The following is a 19,328-nucleotide window of genomic DNA, read 5'->3' on the forward strand; positions in this document are numbered from 1 at the left end:
TTATGCTCCCAGGGGCTAAGGCAATGTCCTTTGTTTCCAAGCTGGTATATGCAAGAACAAGAGCTCATCAAGCTCCCTTCCTGTTTTGGAAGCAAGTGGTAACTAACAGGAGCTAACTGAGCCATTTATTAAACCTGCTCCTGGGCCTTATCATCTATCAACTTTGCCTCATGAGCTGACTAGCTCCAAGTACTAGTGGCTTCATTCAGTCTCATTCTGATTTAGGATGGGAGGTCAGAGTGGGTGAGAGGGAATCCAGATGGTATAACAGATCAACAACAGCATTACCCTGTACAAAGATCAATAGTACTTCGGTAAAGTTAGCACAAGAGATGGAGTTCTATTATGTTGACTGTCATTACTGATTAAAAAACAACAGAGTTGACTGTCATTACTGATTAAAAAGCAACAACTGAAAAACACTGCCAAGATAAGTCTACCTTTTCCCAGGACTTCCTTTTCTCTTAAATTTGCTTCCTCATTTTGGAAGACTCTCCTGAAAACAAACAAACAAACAAAAAAAACCACACTATTTGGTTCCCAACACTATGAGAAAGCATTTGTGTATGTAGTAAGTGTACAGTCATAGAGGCGCCAAGTCAGGTGGGTTGCAATGGTGATCGTGTTGATTTAATGTTAATAACTCATTCTGGGGGGCGGGGAAGTGATGCACGGAAAATCAAAGACATAGCAACAGGACACTCCTCAACAAATTAACACATTCTGAGGCTTAAATCTGTTTTAAATATTTTTCTCATCTTTTTCCAATTACTTTCTTCTCGTTGTAGAGATAGGACTTTTTTTTTTATTTGGCTCAGCAATCAGATATTTGGGGGCTCCCCTTTTGTTAGTATTATTTTCTTTATCTATGTAGAGGTGGAACACAAATTGCTGGTTCAAGTGGGCTAGGCTGGTGAAGTGCCAGAGTTTAGAACTACAGCTTAGAGTGTGGATTGTGTACCTCAGTGAACCAGTTATTGGACTGATTCGGGTTACTGAGCAGTCTAAGTTGGTCTGAGGAGGAAGAGACCAGTCCTGGCTTTCTTTTAATAAACAGGGCCCTTTCATGAAAGTGTAATTAGAAAGTGGGGTAGGTATGGAGGTGGACAATGGGATTTGATCAGATTTGCCTGAATGTGAGCAGACACTCAAAAAATACAAATTAGAATTTGGAAATGTAGAAGAAGAGCCACAAGGAAACAGAGAGCATTTTACCTTTGTTTTCTAGGTCCATGTTCTATCTGGTCATTTTGAACGCCCTTCTCTAGTCAAGAAAAAGGGCAATATGGGAGATTCAAAGGTGATTTAGGGGAATGACTCAACAGCCTGTCCAGAAGATGCAAGCCAAGGTGGAGCTTGTGGGAAAGAACCTAGCTGTGAACTAGGGCATTGGATACAGTGCCTAGCCCAGTCCTCTATGTCACAGAACTCAAGGCTTGACTGCTCCATATGGCCGTTTTATTGGGGAAGGGGACAATACAGCTAGGGGCATTTGCTTATGTAAAGCCCAGGACAATAGAGAAAACAAAAAGCAGCTTGGCAGCTTAAATTCTTTATATTATTGTTGTTATTAAGTGCCATCGAGTCGGTTCTGACCCATAGTGACCCTGAATAGGGTTTCCAAGGAGCAGCTGGTGAGCTTGAATCCACCGACCTTGCAGTCTAGCGCACTAACCCACAGCGCCACACCAGGACTCCTAACTTATTTATATAGGGCATTGGTATTTTTAATTCATATTTCTATGACCTGGCTCAGAATTTGAAGGGGGTATCATAATCAGCTGGACTGTAAGTAGGTCCCAGACATTTCTAATACATTGAAATGCACCAAAAGATTATAAGCTCCACCAAGATCTAGGGCAGTTGGTAGATATATATGTGTAAGTGTAGGGTGATGGGGTGGGTGGGACCAGGATGGGGAGGGATTCCTGGATTAGCACAATAAATTATAGGGTTACTTAGAGGTTGAGTTGTATTTTCAGTTCATATATATCTTTATGTCTTTATACATAATGTATACTGTAGCACAGTGGCAAAACATTTGATTAAAAAGCCTAGCAAGTATGTAGGCAAACATTCCATGGAGGCATGCAGCCTAAGATCAAGGCAGTAAGAAGGGAGCCTGCATGGTTGCCATAAGGGGCAAATTCCAACCAATGGACCCACTCAGCCACTAGAGCACCACTTGGACATGTACAAAGACATACATGAACACGTGGAAAAACACAAAGGGTTTGCAGAGAAAGAGAACAATCATCATACCTATAAGAAAATATTTCACATGGTCATTTTAACAGGCAATTGTGAAATAAGTTAGTCAATCAACCACTCAAGACCTCCTCAAATTGCAAGTTGGTAGTTGGCAGGGACTGGGGGAGATACACATCCAGGCCTGCTTGTCCTACTCCCTCTCTTCATCTCCCTGAGAATATTTCTTTCCTTCATTCATTTACTAGCATTAATAGTTTCTTTGCCAGTCAGAGGAAACCATTCCCAAACTCTCTGAAAGAATGAATTCATTTCTAGCTTTCAGGCCATTCATAAATACTATAGTTGGTGGAGATGCACAAAGAGAATGAAAACTGAATAAGACAACTCAGAAGAAGAGTCTTTGGCCCAGGAGAAAATGTAAACCTCTAAGGAGTCCTATACTGAGTCCAGGAAAAATGTCTTAGTGTAAGGAATTTTTGGAGAGTCTCTCTTGGTGGTACTTGTGTTTATTCAGAGATAATTTAGTCTAGCCTATATTGAGGTTTCAAGAGTTTTGTAGTAGAATTCTAGGTGTTGTGAATTCTTCCAGCTTTTAAGGGCTACAGTTGAGGTCTTTATGGTGTTGGAGGATCATCATCTTTTGCTTCATCTTCATAATTTCTGCGATGCCACAAATTGCCTACATAGAAAAAAATTAAGTATACAAATAATGAGATTAGCACATTGCCAGGACCCCAATGAGAACAAAGAGATTGTTTGTTCCAATTGTATCTGTTTGTTCCTATTGTATCAACTACCTGTATGCTAGGAAATGGAAAGAAAGATGAGAAGAAAACAAAAGCAGCTTTTTGAGGAAAAAGCAGCCCATTTGCTTTGGGAATACGTTACAAATTAAATGGTGTCACCCAAACATGTGTTGAAATCCTAAGCCCTATGCCTGTAAATGGGCATTTCTACTGCTATGTTAATGAAGCCACACCAGAGTTGTTCTTGTGTGTGTGCTTTAGAGCCAGTTCTGACTTGTAGTGACCCTATATAGAGTTTCTGAGAGTGGCTGGTAGGTTTGAACTGTCAGCCTTTCAGTTACCAGTCCAGTACTTATCCTACATTACCATACCAGGGCTCCACACCACAATTGTTGTTTTTGTTAAAAGCTGTTGAGTCAATTCCAACCCATAGCAACCCTGTATAAGATTTCTAAGGAGCAACTGGTGAGGTTGAACCACCAATCTTGCAGTTCAAACCAACTTTGCAGTCCAGTGCATTAACCCACAGTGCCACACCAGGACTCCAGAATAGTATCTTTTTTTTTTTAAAGTAAAATAGCTAGAAACACACAAATAGGGGGAAGACAGATGACAGAGATAGATAATTCTACAAACCCAGGAACACTAAAAATTGTTACAGACACATGAGGCTATTAGAGACAAAGAAGGGCCTTCTCCTAGGGATGAAAACATGAATCTAGACTTGTAGCCTCCTTAACTATGAGAAAATGAATTCCTGTTCTTTAAATCTCCTTGTGGTCTTTCTTTGTTATGTCAGCACAAGGTAACTAAGACAGGTTTGGTGCTTTAGCGTTCTCATCAATATGAAGGGTATTTGTGATTTCTATAAGATCTTTTGAATAAAAAAAGTACAGGGTCCCCACTTGAAAGGACAAGCAGACCAACCTGGAGTGGCTAGAAGAACAGAAGATATTTCTTGAAAGAAAGACCTACAGGAAAAATATAAAACAACATAGGCAGACCGACAGTTACTACAAGAACAAGCAACTTGCTTGCCCAGGAAACATCAAGGCAAGTGGTCGGGTCCCCTCAGAGCAAACCCCCTTCCAAGACTAAGACTCAATGGGAATACACGCTCTGATTGGTGACCACGCTCGACATCAATAAGGGGAAGTGAGGGAAAAACAGCAATGAAGTGGTGAGCTAAGCCCTACAACGTTCAATAGACTTCTGTGAACCCGGGTCAAGACCTGGGGACTTTTGGGCCCAGAGTCAGTGACATAGCCACAGAGGACTAGAGTGGAGAGTGAAGCGTCCGGCTGATAAGAAGAGAGGGCATATGCATAAGAACACCCACACTTGTGGATGGTGCCTACTTGTCCTGGCTTCAATGAATGGATGATCAGAGCTCAACCGGAGGTGAAAAGAAGAGGAAAGAAAAAAAAAAAATTCTCATACAATTTGATGAACTTGACCTACACCTATGGAAGCAGTACCTCAAAAGAGGGAACAAGTCCTTACAGCAAGAATCATTCACACCCCCTCCACACACACAGTAGACAGGGATGGGCAACTTGGACATTGGCTACCCAAAATGGGGGCGGGCCGAGGGCTACAAAGGCAAGATGTGACTGGCTTACAAGCTTTCAAGAGGGCCTGGATGCAGGTAGAATCTCCAGTGAGTAGTATTCAATCTGACTAGGCGGGGCTGATGCAATGAAACGCAAACAATAGTGAATAATTGTTATCAGGACTGATTGTGAGGGTCAGAAATGTAAAGGTAGATGTTTTATAGCAAGGAGGGGAGTAATTAACTTCTCAGTCTAGGAGTGGAGGTCCCTAGGACCATGAAGGGAGAAGAGCAGAAAGCAGGACCCTACCCAGAGAAGCAGTGATGCCTGAAATGGAGCCAGAGATGATGACATGGAGTGATGGAGCAGCTGGAGACTTTAGATCCAGAGAGGGAGAGCGACTGTGTGCTGAAGACCTGGGGGGTACGGAGGAAGGATTGCATGGAGGGGATTGTAACCATGGCAATGAGACGATATACGACAGAATGAATGTAAAACTAATGTTCTCCCATGTAAACTATCAATAATTCACAATAAAACATTTAAAAAAAGGGGGGGGGGGCAGGGTCATATCCAAGCATGGGTAGAAGAAAATGTAGAGAAGAAGGAGGAGGAAGAGATGCCTCAGAAAGTGAATGAGTCTTCAGGAACCAATAAAAGCAGATGGACAAATGGAACTGATACAAACAGAAAAAGTATAAGAAATAAAGAAAAGAAAAGAAAGTTACATTTGAGGAAAAGTCTCTGGCAGTGAGGCTCAGTAAAATACTAGGGGTAGGCATTGTTCTGGAGATCAGAAAGAACATCTGAAGTCCTCCCTTTTGAAATACATAGATACATAGGTAGCCAGGGAGACTAGGACCCACCAGAAAATTCTAGAGTTAAGTTTGGCTATTCCCAGGCTCAGATAATTCTGTCCTGTAATATACATCAAAAGCTTTTTGGTTACCATGCCCTTTCCAAGATGAGACAAGTGGGCACTATGAGATAATGGTTTACCATTTTTTACCAAATTTCTGCCCTGAAGAAAGCAAGGCAAAGACAAGTCAAGCTTGGCTCTGACAGAGGTCATGTAAAGTTCATGCCCAATGGTGCAGTTACCATGATCCACAAAGAATCATATGAATATCTTTAAGTCTTATTTCTCCAACAGGATCAGCTATATGTTCTGGATGTCATGACAGGTAAAAATGTCTTTGTATTCCTCTAAATCAAGCATGCCCAGTCATAGGCTATATTTATTCACTAGCCAAAAGGAAAGTTAAAGACGATTTCCTCAATCTAAGAGAAGAGAATGAGGACAAGATCTATACATTGCACACCCACACCTATACTCACACACATGAGAGAAAGAAGTCACAAACAAAAGATAGAGGAAGAATGAGGAAAAGTGGATGAAATGCTCAGGTTGGTAGCAGGAAGCTTATAGGAACCTCTGATGGCAATGAAAACTGACAGTCCAGAAGATGGGCCCTTAGCCTGGGAAGCATTTGGTTTCAGGTAAAGTCTAAGATGCTGAAAAAAAGTAACGATTTCTTGAAGATGGGGACTACATCTTCGCCTTCCCTTGAGACTCTAAGAGATGTTTAGTATAGGACTGAGCACGAATCGAGCTGCTAACCTCGAGGTCAGCAGTTCGAAACTACCAGCCGTTCCGTGAGAAAGATGAGGCTTTATGCTTCTGTAAAGATTTACAGCCTCAGAAACCCTATGCAGGGTTGCTATGAGTTGGAATTGACTCCAAGGCACATAACCACCACCATCACCATAGAGCTGGGAAAATGGGTAACTGAATTACATACAGATCAAGCTTAGCTCTGTCATGGGGTTCTCAGATTTTTGATGTCATTTCATCAGACCAAAGGGATGATATTGTAACTCTTTTTTTTTTTTTTTTTTTTCAGTTTGAGTTGATTGAATAAGTGCCATATACTCAAAGTCACATTGGCAGGGCAATGTACCTGATGCTGAGTTGATTGAGTGGGAGGGAGAGGAGAGGGGCAGGTAATCTAGTATTAAGGGAGCCAGAGGCAATGAGTCTGCCGCATCAGTGTAGTTCTTCCACCAAGGAAATGGGTTTGATAAGAAGGTCACTCTTCTTCTAAATGTACATATGGAATTAGTTTCTGCTAGTGGTATAGGTAAAGCTTAAAAGTAACTCTAGATCCTCTCAAGATGTTAGAATCCACATTTCATAGGCTGTGGCATTCTTAGGACTGAGTAGTATATTCTGCCTTCTTTGGTACACAAAGATATTCTTTGATATTTTTTTAAAAAATTAATTATGTCCTCTATTGCTATGTCCCTCAAATTGTCTAGGCCCCACATTTAGGAGAAACCCCTGATTTGAAGAGTTGGTACAATTGACAATTCTAGCAGAGCCTTGTCTGAGTCCTGCTGACATATCAATGACCCCAATTCAAACAATGAAATGTAGAAATTTTGTATTTTCAGAGAATTATTCTAACAGTTAAGGGGGAAAAATTGAGACAGATCACTTGAACCTGCTTCTAACCTTTAGGTGACCAGCACCCTTAACCAATTTCAAGTAATAGTGCTTTCTGGAGGAGGACCAAAACCTTGTAGTAATATTTAACTGAGAGAGAGAGACAATTTAACTGTTTTGCTATAGTTTAGCAACATGGAACAGGAAATGGTCAAGTCTGTTTGTATGTTTTACTTCTGTGGTATGTACCACAGAGATCACAGAGCAGTGTTCCTTCTGAGGTTTTCCGCCTATCGCTTTGTAACTATCCAAGAGATTGACTAGTATGGTCTAAGATTGGGTCACCTCAATGAACATTTCTAATGGGGCTTCAGGTCCCTGGAAGGTAACCTAGGTTGATGGGGAATTCTTCATAATCCCTGTACTTATCTGTGGGGATGACTTACCAATAAAACCCTTGAATCCTTGGCCTGCTTTAGGCTTGTGTTCATCTTCCTGCCTCTTCTTCCCTAATTTTGGGAACTTAACTTTTAACCTAAAGCTTCTACTGTCAGTGTCTGAAGATTTGTCCTAAGGAAACACAGCAAAAGAAAGGTAAAAATATTAGTTACTTGATATTTAGAAACAGTTCCTAGAGGCCTGGAAAGATGTGAACAAATTTGCTACTTATCTAGACATGAGAGAGACCCCTCTGTGTCAGGTGCCTTGATAGACACTTTAATAAATGTTCTTATATAACCTTCAAAAACAATAAGGTGGCTATCATCATTCCTATTTTAGAAAAGGCAATGTACAGGCTCAGAGAGGTTAAATATGTCACCTGATATCACATGGTTAAGGAAAGGAAGGTTGAGCTTTAAAGGGACACTGCTAGCCAATATGGCACCTCAGCATGAATCAGAAAAAAAGGCACATTTTCCTTTGGTGATCTCACAGTTTGGTGAGCTCCAACTCACTTTCTTGGCCAAGAAGGTATAAAACCTACTTCTCAGTCCACTTGCTTCCCTGTCTGGAATTCCAAGAGGATTCCCAAACATAGCTCTTAATTATGAATGTGGGTAATTATGAATGTTGGGTAAAACATGCAGACTCTGTAAATTCCCAGCTTCTTGCTTTGGTTCAAGAATGTTCATTCTGATTCAGGTCTCAGTAAAGAATAATTCTGAAATTAACTCTGTTGCCAGAAAATCCAGACGCATTCCAAGAAGCTTTGGGGTTATCTTCTCTTCAGGATTATTTCCATACTTCTGCTTCTCTACAGTCAGAGTAGAGCAAAAGTCTGTTCTCATCCTCTTCTGCTCTGTCATTTATCCACTTTCCTCTAGTACTGGCCATACACACTATTTCTTTTCAGAAAAAATCTCAAGATAGAGTATAAGACCTTCTGTCTTAGCCAAAGCCTTGCCAAATTAACACTTTTTTCTTTTCTTTTTTTTAAGTGGAGGTCATCATTACTTTAATACATTGTATGTCAGGCAGGGATAATTTGTATGTTAAATAATACATTTATATAGATGTTTGAAGCCAAGCAAAACATAATCGACTCTTGTCCTGTATTTCCCCACCAAAGTGGATTTGAATCTTCAGTGGGCTGAAGGTGGGAAAGCTTGGTGTTAAGTGAATAAGCAATATTCTCCTTCCTTTCAAACTGGGAGACTTATTTATATGTGACCTGGTAAGTGTGTGCCCCATTTTGCTTAATATCTAGCCTATTTGCTTAGTTCAGGAACTTGATGAGAGAACGTTTGAGCAATAATAAATAGTGGGAAACACTAGTTTGCTTCCTTTTCTGCATAACAGTATGTTTTCCTTTCCCAAAGTCCTGCTGATCAAGATTAGTAAGCCACAAAGAGTCTTGGAAAGTGCTTGGGTCATCAGCAAAGGTACATCAGAGAGAGAATTATTGAATCCTTTATGATCCAAATTTGTATATGGCTTTCCCTCTGATATGGTAGCCTGATTGTTGCATTAGTCCAAGCCTGCCTGTATGGTTTGCTCACATTCATAGAACGAGTATATGGGGCCAGTAAAAAAGGTATAATGAGTAGGGGAACAAGTGATTCCAACAAGTTAGAATGAATGATTCTGTGAAAGAGAATTTTCAAGGAAAATCCTTCCAGACCATAAAGGGAATAATTTACTTTATGACAGATGGGCATCTTTGGATCATTTGATTTGTGAAATAGAACTTTTTTTAAATATTAGGAAAGCACTCAGAGTTTTCAAAAAATGACAGCATCCCCTAATACCATATTGTAGTCATTACTGCCATGTTTGCTTTTCTTTTAAGCTACACACTTAAGGGTGACAGGAGGCAGATGGAAGAGGTGATGTTTGGAAGACTTAATCACCAGTAAGGCCTGGGTACTAATCATTCAGAACAGATGTTGGCTGTAATTAACTGATATGGCCATACTGTATGTACCATATAAAATTTGCTCCTGGTTGCAGGTACTGAGCAGGGAAGGGGTTTGCAGGCAGAAGAGCATTACAGGAAAACAAAACAATATTCATTCTTTCCCAATCATCTTTTGATACAGATGGATCTGGTTATTTTCCCATGGTCATCTAGTTTTCCAATGTGCTTTCTGCCTTGTCCTGTCTGCTTATACTGATGAAATGGGGGAGAAGGTTCCATTAAGCTCAAGCTGAAAACCACCATGGGACTCCCCCTGCTACATCTGATGTAGTCACTGTGATCTGGCCCACTTTGGTTGGTAAGGCACCAAAGAAGAATCCTTCTTCCCCTTTATTTCTCAATCCTTAGATTACATACCTTGGAAACAAGGATAGGATTCATCCAATCTATCTGTGACAGCTTTTCAAACTCCTTGTTCATTGCATCCAGGGTGGTTTTCAGTGTAGCCTCATCTTCAACACTTCTTAGCTGGTGCAGACAGGAAAAAGAGTGAGACCTCTGAGAGAAAAGAGGTGAATGGGGCCCTGGGAAGTGATTCCTAATTATAACAGGACTGCCTAATGAACTCCTATTTGGCATCTGAAGATTCAGGCTCAGAAAAAGACTCTGGTGACTCTGGTTCCAAAGGAGACATTACCCAGAATTTTTCTTTAAGGAAATGTACAAGCTGACTCAAAGGAAATGTGCAAACTAATTTCTTGGTTCCTACTGCAAAGCCATTTGAACTGCAAGTTCGGCAGTTCAAGCTCACCAGCTTCTCCTCAGAAACCCTATACAGGGTCGCTATGGGTCGGAACCGACTCAACAGCATTTAACAACAACAACAACCCTAACATATCACTTGCCACAGCACAACTGAGGTGGCCAAATAATGGAAATGGGAGCTACTAGGTGGGAGTCACTTACTCATAAATCTACAGTCTCTTTGCCAACACTGAGCTCTAAATGCCCGTCTTCTTCCAGGGGAGGAATAGCACCCCAAAACAAGCCTTATCTCCATTGCTCAAGTTGGATTGCCTTTAGGTACAACCCAATTTTCGTAGCATAAACATTAACATAGTCTGAGTGGCAATGAGAAGGCCAGCACCTATATTTTCTGCTGCCCAAGTTGGCACGGCTATTGAGCTCTGCCTATATATAGAAGGTGCTTCTGTTATTGTTTGCCAAGGCTGAAAGACTACAGCTTGGGGCTCAGATGCTGGAACAGCTTGTCTGATTGCTTTAGCAACTCTGCAGCCTGCATAGTATGCCAATTAGGTGTGCAAATGGAAAAGGAAAAGTGGATGTGCTTCTTGAAATATTAACTTAGAGTCCTCTCTTCAAAGAAAACTTAATTAGTTGAGAAGCAAGCACATCACCTGCTTCAGGATTTCAGCAGCCAATGCAAAATTTACCGCACCAGAGCAAATTCCCTAAATGTGTTTATGAGCTTTGAAAACTAAGAAATATGCAACTACTCTTTTTTTGTAAAACTTTTTCTTGTGAATTGAGTGAAGTTTAACAGATATGATCATCAGCTTTCATCTCAATGATTACAATCCCCTCCCTGCAACAACAGTTATCCTGCTTCCTCCCTGTGGCTTACCTTTTACAGCTTATTTTTTACACATCGACAAAGCAAAAATATTTGATGTGCATATGCAAAACAAAAAACATATATTCATTTAAATGTCCAAAGGGCACATTTTGCAAGTCTGCCTCCTGCTCATAGACACACAGCCTTTCTCTGTCCATGGGCCTAGATAGCTGCTCTATCTCTCCATTATGCAGCTAGTCTTTTTTATGTAAAGCTTTTATTATGAACTAAGTGATAGTTTATATTGTAGAACATAAGTTTTGCATTCAACCAATTGTATTTTTTTTTCATTGCAATGATTACAATCCCCTCCGTGCATCATCAGTTAACAGTATTTGCCTCTATTCCCGTGTTTTTATGCAGCTATTCTTGTAGCTCAAAAAAGTGAGCCTTAAGTCCATTCTTTAGAACACTGTTAAAATCTACCATCTATTGAGTCCCTGTTGTTGTTATTGTTGTCTAGTGCTGTTGAGTTAGTTCCAACCCATAGTGATCCTGTATAGGGTTTCTAAGGAGCAGCTGATGGGCTTGAACCACAGACCTCGTGGGTATAACTGACTTTGCAGTCCAGTGCATTAACCCACAATGCCACACCAGGACTAGGTACTTAATATTCATTAGTTTGTTCAATCCTTACAGTAATCTGGGGAGGTAGATATTATAACTTTTATTTTGTAGATACAGGAATTAAGATCCAGAGAGGTGAAGTTACTTCCCACAGCGAATAAGTGGTAGATTTGGGATTTTAACCTAGAGCCCTCCAACTTTTTTTACTGTTCCACACTGCCTTCTTACATGGTGAAAGTGGTATGCAAAAACTTGGGAGATACAGAGCATCTCAAAAGATGCTGAGAACATTCTACTTTTGATTGGTCTGGTCTGGACCTGGGAGACATTTCCCAAAGGACAATGTAAGTGAGAAACTTTCTTTTAAGGGCATGGTAGTCTCTGTGGATTAGCATAACCTATAGTGATAACCTTGGATGACATAGCAGGGAACTGCCAGCCAAGTGTCACCTGTGCCCTAGAACCAAACACAGCGATTGTGTCCAGATGGGATACCTTCCCCCTTCCATGCTGCAATCCCAGGACTCACCAAATGTTCATCCAGGAAAGCCTTGGTGTCATTGTAGAGTCCTTTAAGAATAAATGTAACATCCATTGCATCATTTCTGCTTAGTGTCTGAGAGAAGAAGAAAGGAAGGAAAAGGACAAAAACAGAGGAGTTTTGGGTTAGTTAAGTATGCATCTAGTGTCTCTGTGGGAAGAAAGGGACAGGCTAGTGGGATGTGGCTATAGGTGAAGAAGTAATATTCAAAATGTAGCGCAATTTGTATAGCCAGTCAATCAAAACTGATGCCAGCTGTCAACTGCTGTGATAGCTATATTTGTGTGTCTTATAAAATGGAGCAGCACAACTTGACTTTTGGCATTATTAATTGAGTGCTGTGGGTATAAGGAAACAGAATATGCAAAATGGAATACAATTTGAGGCCACTTGTTATCCTAAGCTAAAGCTATCTTTCCAATGATAAGTGTAAGTAGGTCCAACAAGCTCTCTTTTTAAAACTCCAAGCTTTAAGCTCCAGGCCTCATCTAATCGAAATCTGGTCCAAAATAAATAGCTAGCCTTAGCCTTATATGTGGTCCTTTTTAATCTTTTGCATAGCATGAAAGTTACTTTTTTAAAACATGGCTTAAATTTTCTGTTGTTGTTAAGTGTCATTGAGTTGGCTCTGACTCAGGGTGACCAAGGAGCAGCTGGTGGGTTTGAATCGCTAACCTTGTGGTTAGCAGTCCAGTGCTTATCCTATCTTATAGTAGTACCACAACAGGAGTCCTAGCAGTGGGTAAAGTCATGAAATGGCATAGTTAACATCAAGTGTCCTAATCTGGATTCTTTCCTTAAGAGAGAAACTAAGGTACCCTGGAATTTGGGTTCCAATGACAGTTGCTGCCGTATCAGGTTATATGAAGATGTGGAGGGGTCAAGACCATTTTCTCCCAAGGAACATTCTCTCTAAATCAGGTGTGATACTTGACTATCAGGGAAGAGTGCTAATTCTCATGCTGATGTGGGATTCCCTTAGAAGCCACACTGTACCTCTAACAAGCTAAGAGATATCTACCTGCCCTCTCCTCTACTTTATCTATCAGTTTCCTGCCATATCATTTGCCACTCAGCCCCTGACTCCCCATCCTTCTCCTATATCCCTTTCCTATTTCCCTTGACTCTTTTCCATCATCTACCCCTTACCACCCTTACCTCAATGGGAGTGCAGGAAGCTGCAGCTGCCTCATTGCCACTGTTTTGTCCATAAAATATATCATTCAGGATTTCAGTACTGGCGTTCACAGAATCCATTAGGACAGATACATGCTGGTAGACCTTATTCAGGTCAGTAACTCTGTAATGAAGTAAGGATAGATGTATGAACCAGGAGTTCTGAAGGACTTCTGACCTGGGATACTGGTGAGAGTTTGGATAGCGGTAGAAATAAAAGCCCTGGGTACCCAACTGGGACTCTTTATCTTCTCCTGTTGTTTCTGCTCTTCTCTAGGTAGTTATCTTTTTCTATCCTTGCTTGACACCTAGAATTTAGATACTGGGAGTCTGGGGAAGGTGGGAGGCCAGAATAGTGGAGGGCTGCTAAATCCAGGAACTTTAAGACTGTCCTGATATTTAAAAGCAAGGATAAACATTCTTAGTTCTGGTGGTCTGAGGTAGTAGTTGTTGGTGTTAAGTGCTGTAGAGTCTGTTTCAACTGATAGCGAAACCTATATAGGGTGTCCAAGGAGCAGCTGGTGAATTTGAACTGCCGACCCTGCAATACAAACCAACCTTGCGGTCCAGTACTTTATCCTACAATGCCACCAAAATTCATTTCTGGACCTAACAGGACAGGTTCAAACTGGCTTTTTGCTGAGAACCAAGGTTATTTTCTGCTTGGATTTTCAGGGTCCAGTCAATCTTAAGAGTTTTAGGTGAGACTCCTGAGGCAGGCTCCCCACTGGCCATTAGAGTCAAAGTGATTTCTTTTCTTAATACATTCTTAGAATTTTCTGCCTTGTATCTGCTAATACAGTGCCAGTCCTCTTACCTACTGATGAGATTTTCTGCAAGTCGAGCTAAGTGCTGCATCTGGGCATTTTCTTCATCAGAAAGACTACCTTGAGATTCCTCAGACTCCTGCCAGGTGTGAGGAGCAGCTTGAATTTCATCATGCTTGCACTCCCACATTTTCATGGATTTCTCAAAGTCCTGGAGATGAAGACAGTGGCAGCTATTAATGATTGCTATAGTCCTGGTGTGGTGCTGTGGGCTAATGTGACAGACTGCAAAATCGTTTGAACTGCAAGATTGGTGGTTCAAGCTCACCAGCTGCTCCTTGGCAACCCTATACAGGGTCACTATGGGTCGGAACCAACTCAATGGCACTTCACAGCAACACCAACAACAATAGTAACCCTGTTGTGGCATTTCAGGATAAGCACAGGACTGCAAGGTCAGTTTAAACTGCAAGATCAGCGGTTCAAATCCACCAGCCACTCCTTGGAAACCGACTCAACAACACTAAACAATAACAACAGTAGCTAAAAGGCCACATGGCAGATCTGCCTCTGAGTCTGATATTTATGGAGCACAGATGTTCCTCATTTTACTTAATATTATTCTACACTGGGCACTTGCATTTTGTTGTTGTTGTCATTATGTTAGCTCTTGGAACAAAAGGCCTAAATCAGATAGATAATTTTCTGCCTTACAGAAGCTCATAATTTTGTTGTTGTTAAGTGTCCTTGAGTTGGTTCTGACTCATAGTGATCCTGTATAGGGTTTCCAAGGAGTGGCTTTTTACATATAAACTGCCCAGCACAAAGTAGGCACCTTACAAACTGGACTTACCCTTCCTTCTCTACTGCTGTTTCTATGGATAGTTCACAGGACAGAGTTAAAGAGATCCTCTAGGCAAATTTCTAGCTTGAGAAGTTTTAGCTGAAGTGGATGACATATGTGAATGCAGCATTTTAAAGAACATTGTTGTTAAGTGCTGCTGAGTCAGTTCTGACTCATAGTGACCATATATAGGGTTTTGGAGGAACAACTAGTGGGTTTGAACTGCTGACCTTATGGTTAGTAGTCCGATACTTATCCTACAGTGCCACACCAGAACTTCTGTCGAGTTGGTTCCAAATCATAGTGATCCTGTGTAGGGTTTCAAGGAGCGACTGGTGAACTTGAACCACTGACCTTGTGGTTCAAACTGACCTTGCGTTCCAGCAGTTATCCTGTAACATCACACCAGAACTCCTAGAGGAACTTAAATATCACACTCAGTGCAGAATTAGTTGTTGAAGGAATAGAATCCTTCATAACTATCTAAGACCTTTAGCTCTCCATGCAGTGAAGAGGGAGATAGGAAGGACAACTTGGTTCAAAGGTAATTAGAATGTCTGGGAACTTGTTTATAGCAAGCACCACAGGTGATTGATTGTGATGCAAGTGGTGTGCAGAGTTCACTTTGAGGAATTCTGCTTGACTGCAAGTACCTAGCACTTGAACTATAGTTGTGGATGAGGCGGTATAAGAGCCCAAGATGAGCTTTTTTCCCTCTTACCCGATCTCTTGACAGCATCTGGGCAGCATTCTTGTATTTAATCTTGATAAGGCCTGGCCTTTGCATCCAGGCTTCCCCATCCACCTGCACTGGGATACCTTCTTCACCATCAATGGTTATCATCACCTCATGGCACTACCAGAGAAGAGAAGGAAGGAGAATGGGGGAGAGAAATGAGGTAACTTCTAGATATAGACCAAGCTGATAATTTTGCAGTCAGGACCTTAATGTACATCTGAAGCAGAATTATCAAGGGTGTGAATAAGATTATCCCAGGAGGAAATGCCTCTTTCCTATGGGCATGGATGGACCCCCCAATTGGTGCAAACTGTTAATATGCCTGGGTATTAACTGAAAGGTTGTCAATTTGAGTCCACTCAGGCTCCTTGGAAGGTCAGCCCAGAAATCTACTTCCAAAAAAGCAATAACTGAAGACCCTACAGAGCACAATTCTACTCTGACCCACATGATATTGTCTTGAGTCAGAATCAACATGATAGAAATTTCTTTTGGTTTTGGATGGGCATGAATGGCATCAATCTGGGGGCTACAGAAAGGTTTTACTTGTACAAGTCCTTGCCATCTCTGCTTTCATAATAAGTCAACATCTTGCAGTCTACCAGATAACCTACTCCCTCTGCCCTTTTAAAGAACACTATTGTTAAGTGCCCAATAATTTCTGGAACCACCACACACCCTGGGTTGCAGCAACAAAGCCCAGTCCTTTCCTGGTGCCCACTAAACCCCTGCCTACCTGGGCAATGCGATGATGATGCAGGTTGATGATACGGGACATTGCCATCTGCATAGAACCAAAGATTGCCACTACTTCCAACTTCCCATCATCTATTGCAGGAGCCTCATATTCCTGAGGAGAAATATCTGTGTCACATCTCCCATACTTTAGGATCCATACCTTGCTAATAAACTTCTGATAAGAAGACTTCTGATGAGAACTTTTCCATTTTATGAAAAGTAGGGGAGCTATATGTAAAAGTGGGAGAAACTGAGGCCAGGAAGCCAATCTGGGAAAAGGGCACTGAAATCGCAACTCTTGCTGCCTTTGAGATTACAGCTCTTAGTTGGTTTCTTCCCTGTCTAATTCAGCATCACAAGTCCCTAAGGCCAACCCTTTTGACCTCATGGTCTTCTTGGATGACCTTAGAGGAAAGGGGTCATGACCAGAAGATTATACTGACATACATTCTTGGATAAAAGAGCATGGCTTAAGTGACATTTCAAGGATCTGTCAGACTTTTTGTTGTTAAGTGCCGTCAAGTCGATTCTGACTCATAGCAACCCTGTATAGGGTTTCCTAGGAGCAGCTGGTGAGCTTAAACCACCAACCTCATGATTCAGACTGACTTTGCAGTCCAGCACACTAGCCCACAGTGCAATACCAGGAGTCGGGAGTAGACAATTCAAAGCCCAGGCAACATCTAAGAGGTGACATAATCCTGAGGTCTTTGGTTGATCCTTGTGCTCTGGGATGCTAGTTGCCTAGAAAAACTGATCATACAGCCGCTGCTAATAAAGGTCCTGGACTACCTCCTCTTTCCTCATTGTCTACTCCCCACTTCAGTCTCTCCAGCTTTCCTTTTTGAGAGATCTTAGAGGGATTATACCTTCCCCCCTTCTTCTTTCCTTGTTCCCACTTACTGTGGTTGCTGTGCTGTCTCCCCAGAAGTTGACACCTCCAGCATAGCTGGTAATGTTGAGCACTACAATGCCTTGTAGGTTTGGCAAGGAGATGCTTTCTCCATCACACTGAAAGAAAAGAGTAGCTCTCATTGCCTGAATCTTCAGATACCAATGTGAAGGGACATTTATAGGAATGAGGGAAGGACTCTGTCTTCTCTTCATGCTATCATTTTCTTATCTATAACATGGAAATTTTTCTTCATGTCTTCCTGCCATGGGCTGAGAGTTGGAAGTACCAAAGATAAAGGGAAGAGGTGGTACCCAAGGGCATGAGATTTGCTTTCCTCATGTCAAGGAAGGACCAACCCCTTTTTCACTAACCTGTAGGTGAACTCGTTCTTCTAGGTTCCTGTAAGAGCGCTGCAAAAGCTCCTTGCTTCCTAGAAGTCCATACCACATCTTGTTCTTAAGGCGGCTGCTACAAGTAGGTAAGAGTAGAAAAAGGTAGTCAGTGAGTGAAAAAATATAAAGATTGGTAAAAAAAAAAAAAAAAAACAAACAGGAGGGTAAACTACCTTATTTCACAAATGCTTTCTTATACAGAGGAGTCCAGTTGAATGACAACTGGACACAACAGGAGCTACTGATATAGTGTAATTGGTATCTCCATGAAAATGCTGGCTGAAATGGACTTCTGGGCTCCTTTGATGCCTTAGCATCTCATTGATACGTGAATTTGCCACATCTCCTTGCTGTTGATATTGGCTTAGAAGGCTTAGAAGAGACAGGCTATACAGAAGAAGAAATGATCTTAAAAAGCTGGAATGTAGCTGTCAAGCACACACCAGCTATTCTGGCAAGTGCTGCTCTAGGAGTGCAGATTTCAGCTGCCTGAAATCCATTTCATTGAAACTATCTGACCCTAGACTGCCAATTCTTTGAAACACTGAATATGCTGACAAAGTGTAGGGCTTTTTAAACACCAGCCTAGTATATAAAATGCTTAATTCAATGCTATCGAGTAATACAAAGCCTAGTAGGCAGATTCTAGAAGAGGATCCAGTGGAGAGACTATGGGACAGGTGAGGATATCAGGAGACTTAGGGTGGGGGTAGGAAGGACATGCTGACTGTAGCTTCTATGATAAAAAAAACTTTTGTTGTTAAATGCTGTCAAGTAATTTCCAACTCATAGTAATCTTGTATAGGGTTTCCAAGGAGTGGCTGGTGGGTTTGAACTGCTAACCTTGTGGCTAACCTTGTGGTTAGCAGTCTAGTGCTTATCCTACAGTACCACACCAGGACTCCAGGCCAGCACCGGATTGGGTGAAATCAATGTGTTCAGGGGAACCAGGTTAGGAACACTAAGAATGAGCAGAGATATCTCTGATACTCTACAGTCTTGCCAAGCAAAACAGAACTGAAATCACTACTAGTACTTGGCCAAGCTCTCAACAGATAGAACAAAGCTAGGTAACGTGCTGAATTAAGTCAACATAATCTGTTTAATTAACAGTAACAAAATTAGCTGTGTAAACAATGATTCAATATCTAGACTATGAAAGCAGCTCCAACTTCAGGTTTCCAGCACAGAGTCATCATAGAAGTCCCTAATAGTTCAGACAAGCCATGCCATTCATTATGCTATCCTTGTTGTTGTTGTTGTTAAGTGTCATCGAGTTGGTTCCGACCCATAGCGACCCTGAACAGGGTTTCCGAGGTTATAAATCTTTACGGGAGCAGAAAGCCTCATCTTTTTCTTGCAGAGCAGCTGGTAGTTTCAAACTGCTGACCTTGAGGTTCGCAGCCCAATTTGTAATCACTACGCTATCAGAGCTCCTTATGCTATCCTTAGGACATGCAGTTTACTTTTAAAGGATCTTTCTGCTGCTTGTCAGAGAGGTAAGGAATGTAGGAACACAAGTATGTGTTGTGATTGTATGTTTGTGTGTAAGGAAGGGAGTTTCTTTTTCTTACTTGTATTGCCCTGGGTGTTCATCTCTTCTGGTGTTGAATTCCAGAGAAATTTTAGCATCCAGTCCAATTCCAAAATAGTTATTCATAACACATCTTTCTTTGAAGCATCTGAAATCAGTAAAAGGGAAGAAGACAAACATTGTT

At 41.4% G+C, this 19,328-nt stretch overlaps 1 protein-coding gene across 1 annotated transcript in view; it reads right to left on the reverse strand.

The window, feature by feature from the left end:
- Nucleotides 1-2,173: 2,173 nt before the first annotated feature.
- The window catches only part of DGKK (diacylglycerol kinase, kappa), a 101,580-nt gene continuing 84,425 nt past the window's right edge, over nucleotides 2,174-19,328 (reverse strand). The window contains exons 16-26 of the mRNA XM_006876355.1: nucleotides 19,185-19,292; nucleotides 17,590-17,686; nucleotides 17,227-17,334; nucleotides 16,322-16,435; nucleotides 15,568-15,702; nucleotides 14,053-14,213; nucleotides 13,218-13,359; nucleotides 12,048-12,134; nucleotides 9,733-9,843; nucleotides 7,403-7,526; nucleotides 2,174-2,262 (exon numbers count right to left, since the gene is read on the reverse strand). Of these exons, the coding sequence (XP_006876417.1) occupies nucleotides 2,174-2,262; nucleotides 7,403-7,526; nucleotides 9,733-9,843; nucleotides 12,048-12,134; nucleotides 13,218-13,359; nucleotides 14,053-14,213; nucleotides 15,568-15,702; nucleotides 16,322-16,435; nucleotides 17,227-17,334; nucleotides 17,590-17,686; nucleotides 19,185-19,292 (1,276 nt within the window). The remainder of the gene's footprint in view (nucleotides 2,263-7,402; nucleotides 7,527-9,732; nucleotides 9,844-12,047; nucleotides 12,135-13,217; nucleotides 13,360-14,052; nucleotides 14,214-15,567; nucleotides 15,703-16,321; nucleotides 16,436-17,226; nucleotides 17,335-17,589; nucleotides 17,687-19,184; nucleotides 19,293-19,328) is intronic.

This window comes from Chrysochloris asiatica, unplaced genomic scaffold (assembly GCF_000296735.1).
Source record: "Chrysochloris asiatica unplaced genomic scaffold, ChrAsi1.0 scaffold00375, whole genome shotgun sequence".
In the NCBI taxonomy this organism is placed as follows: Eukaryota; Metazoa; Chordata; class Mammalia; order Afrosoricida; family Chrysochloridae; genus Chrysochloris; species Chrysochloris asiatica.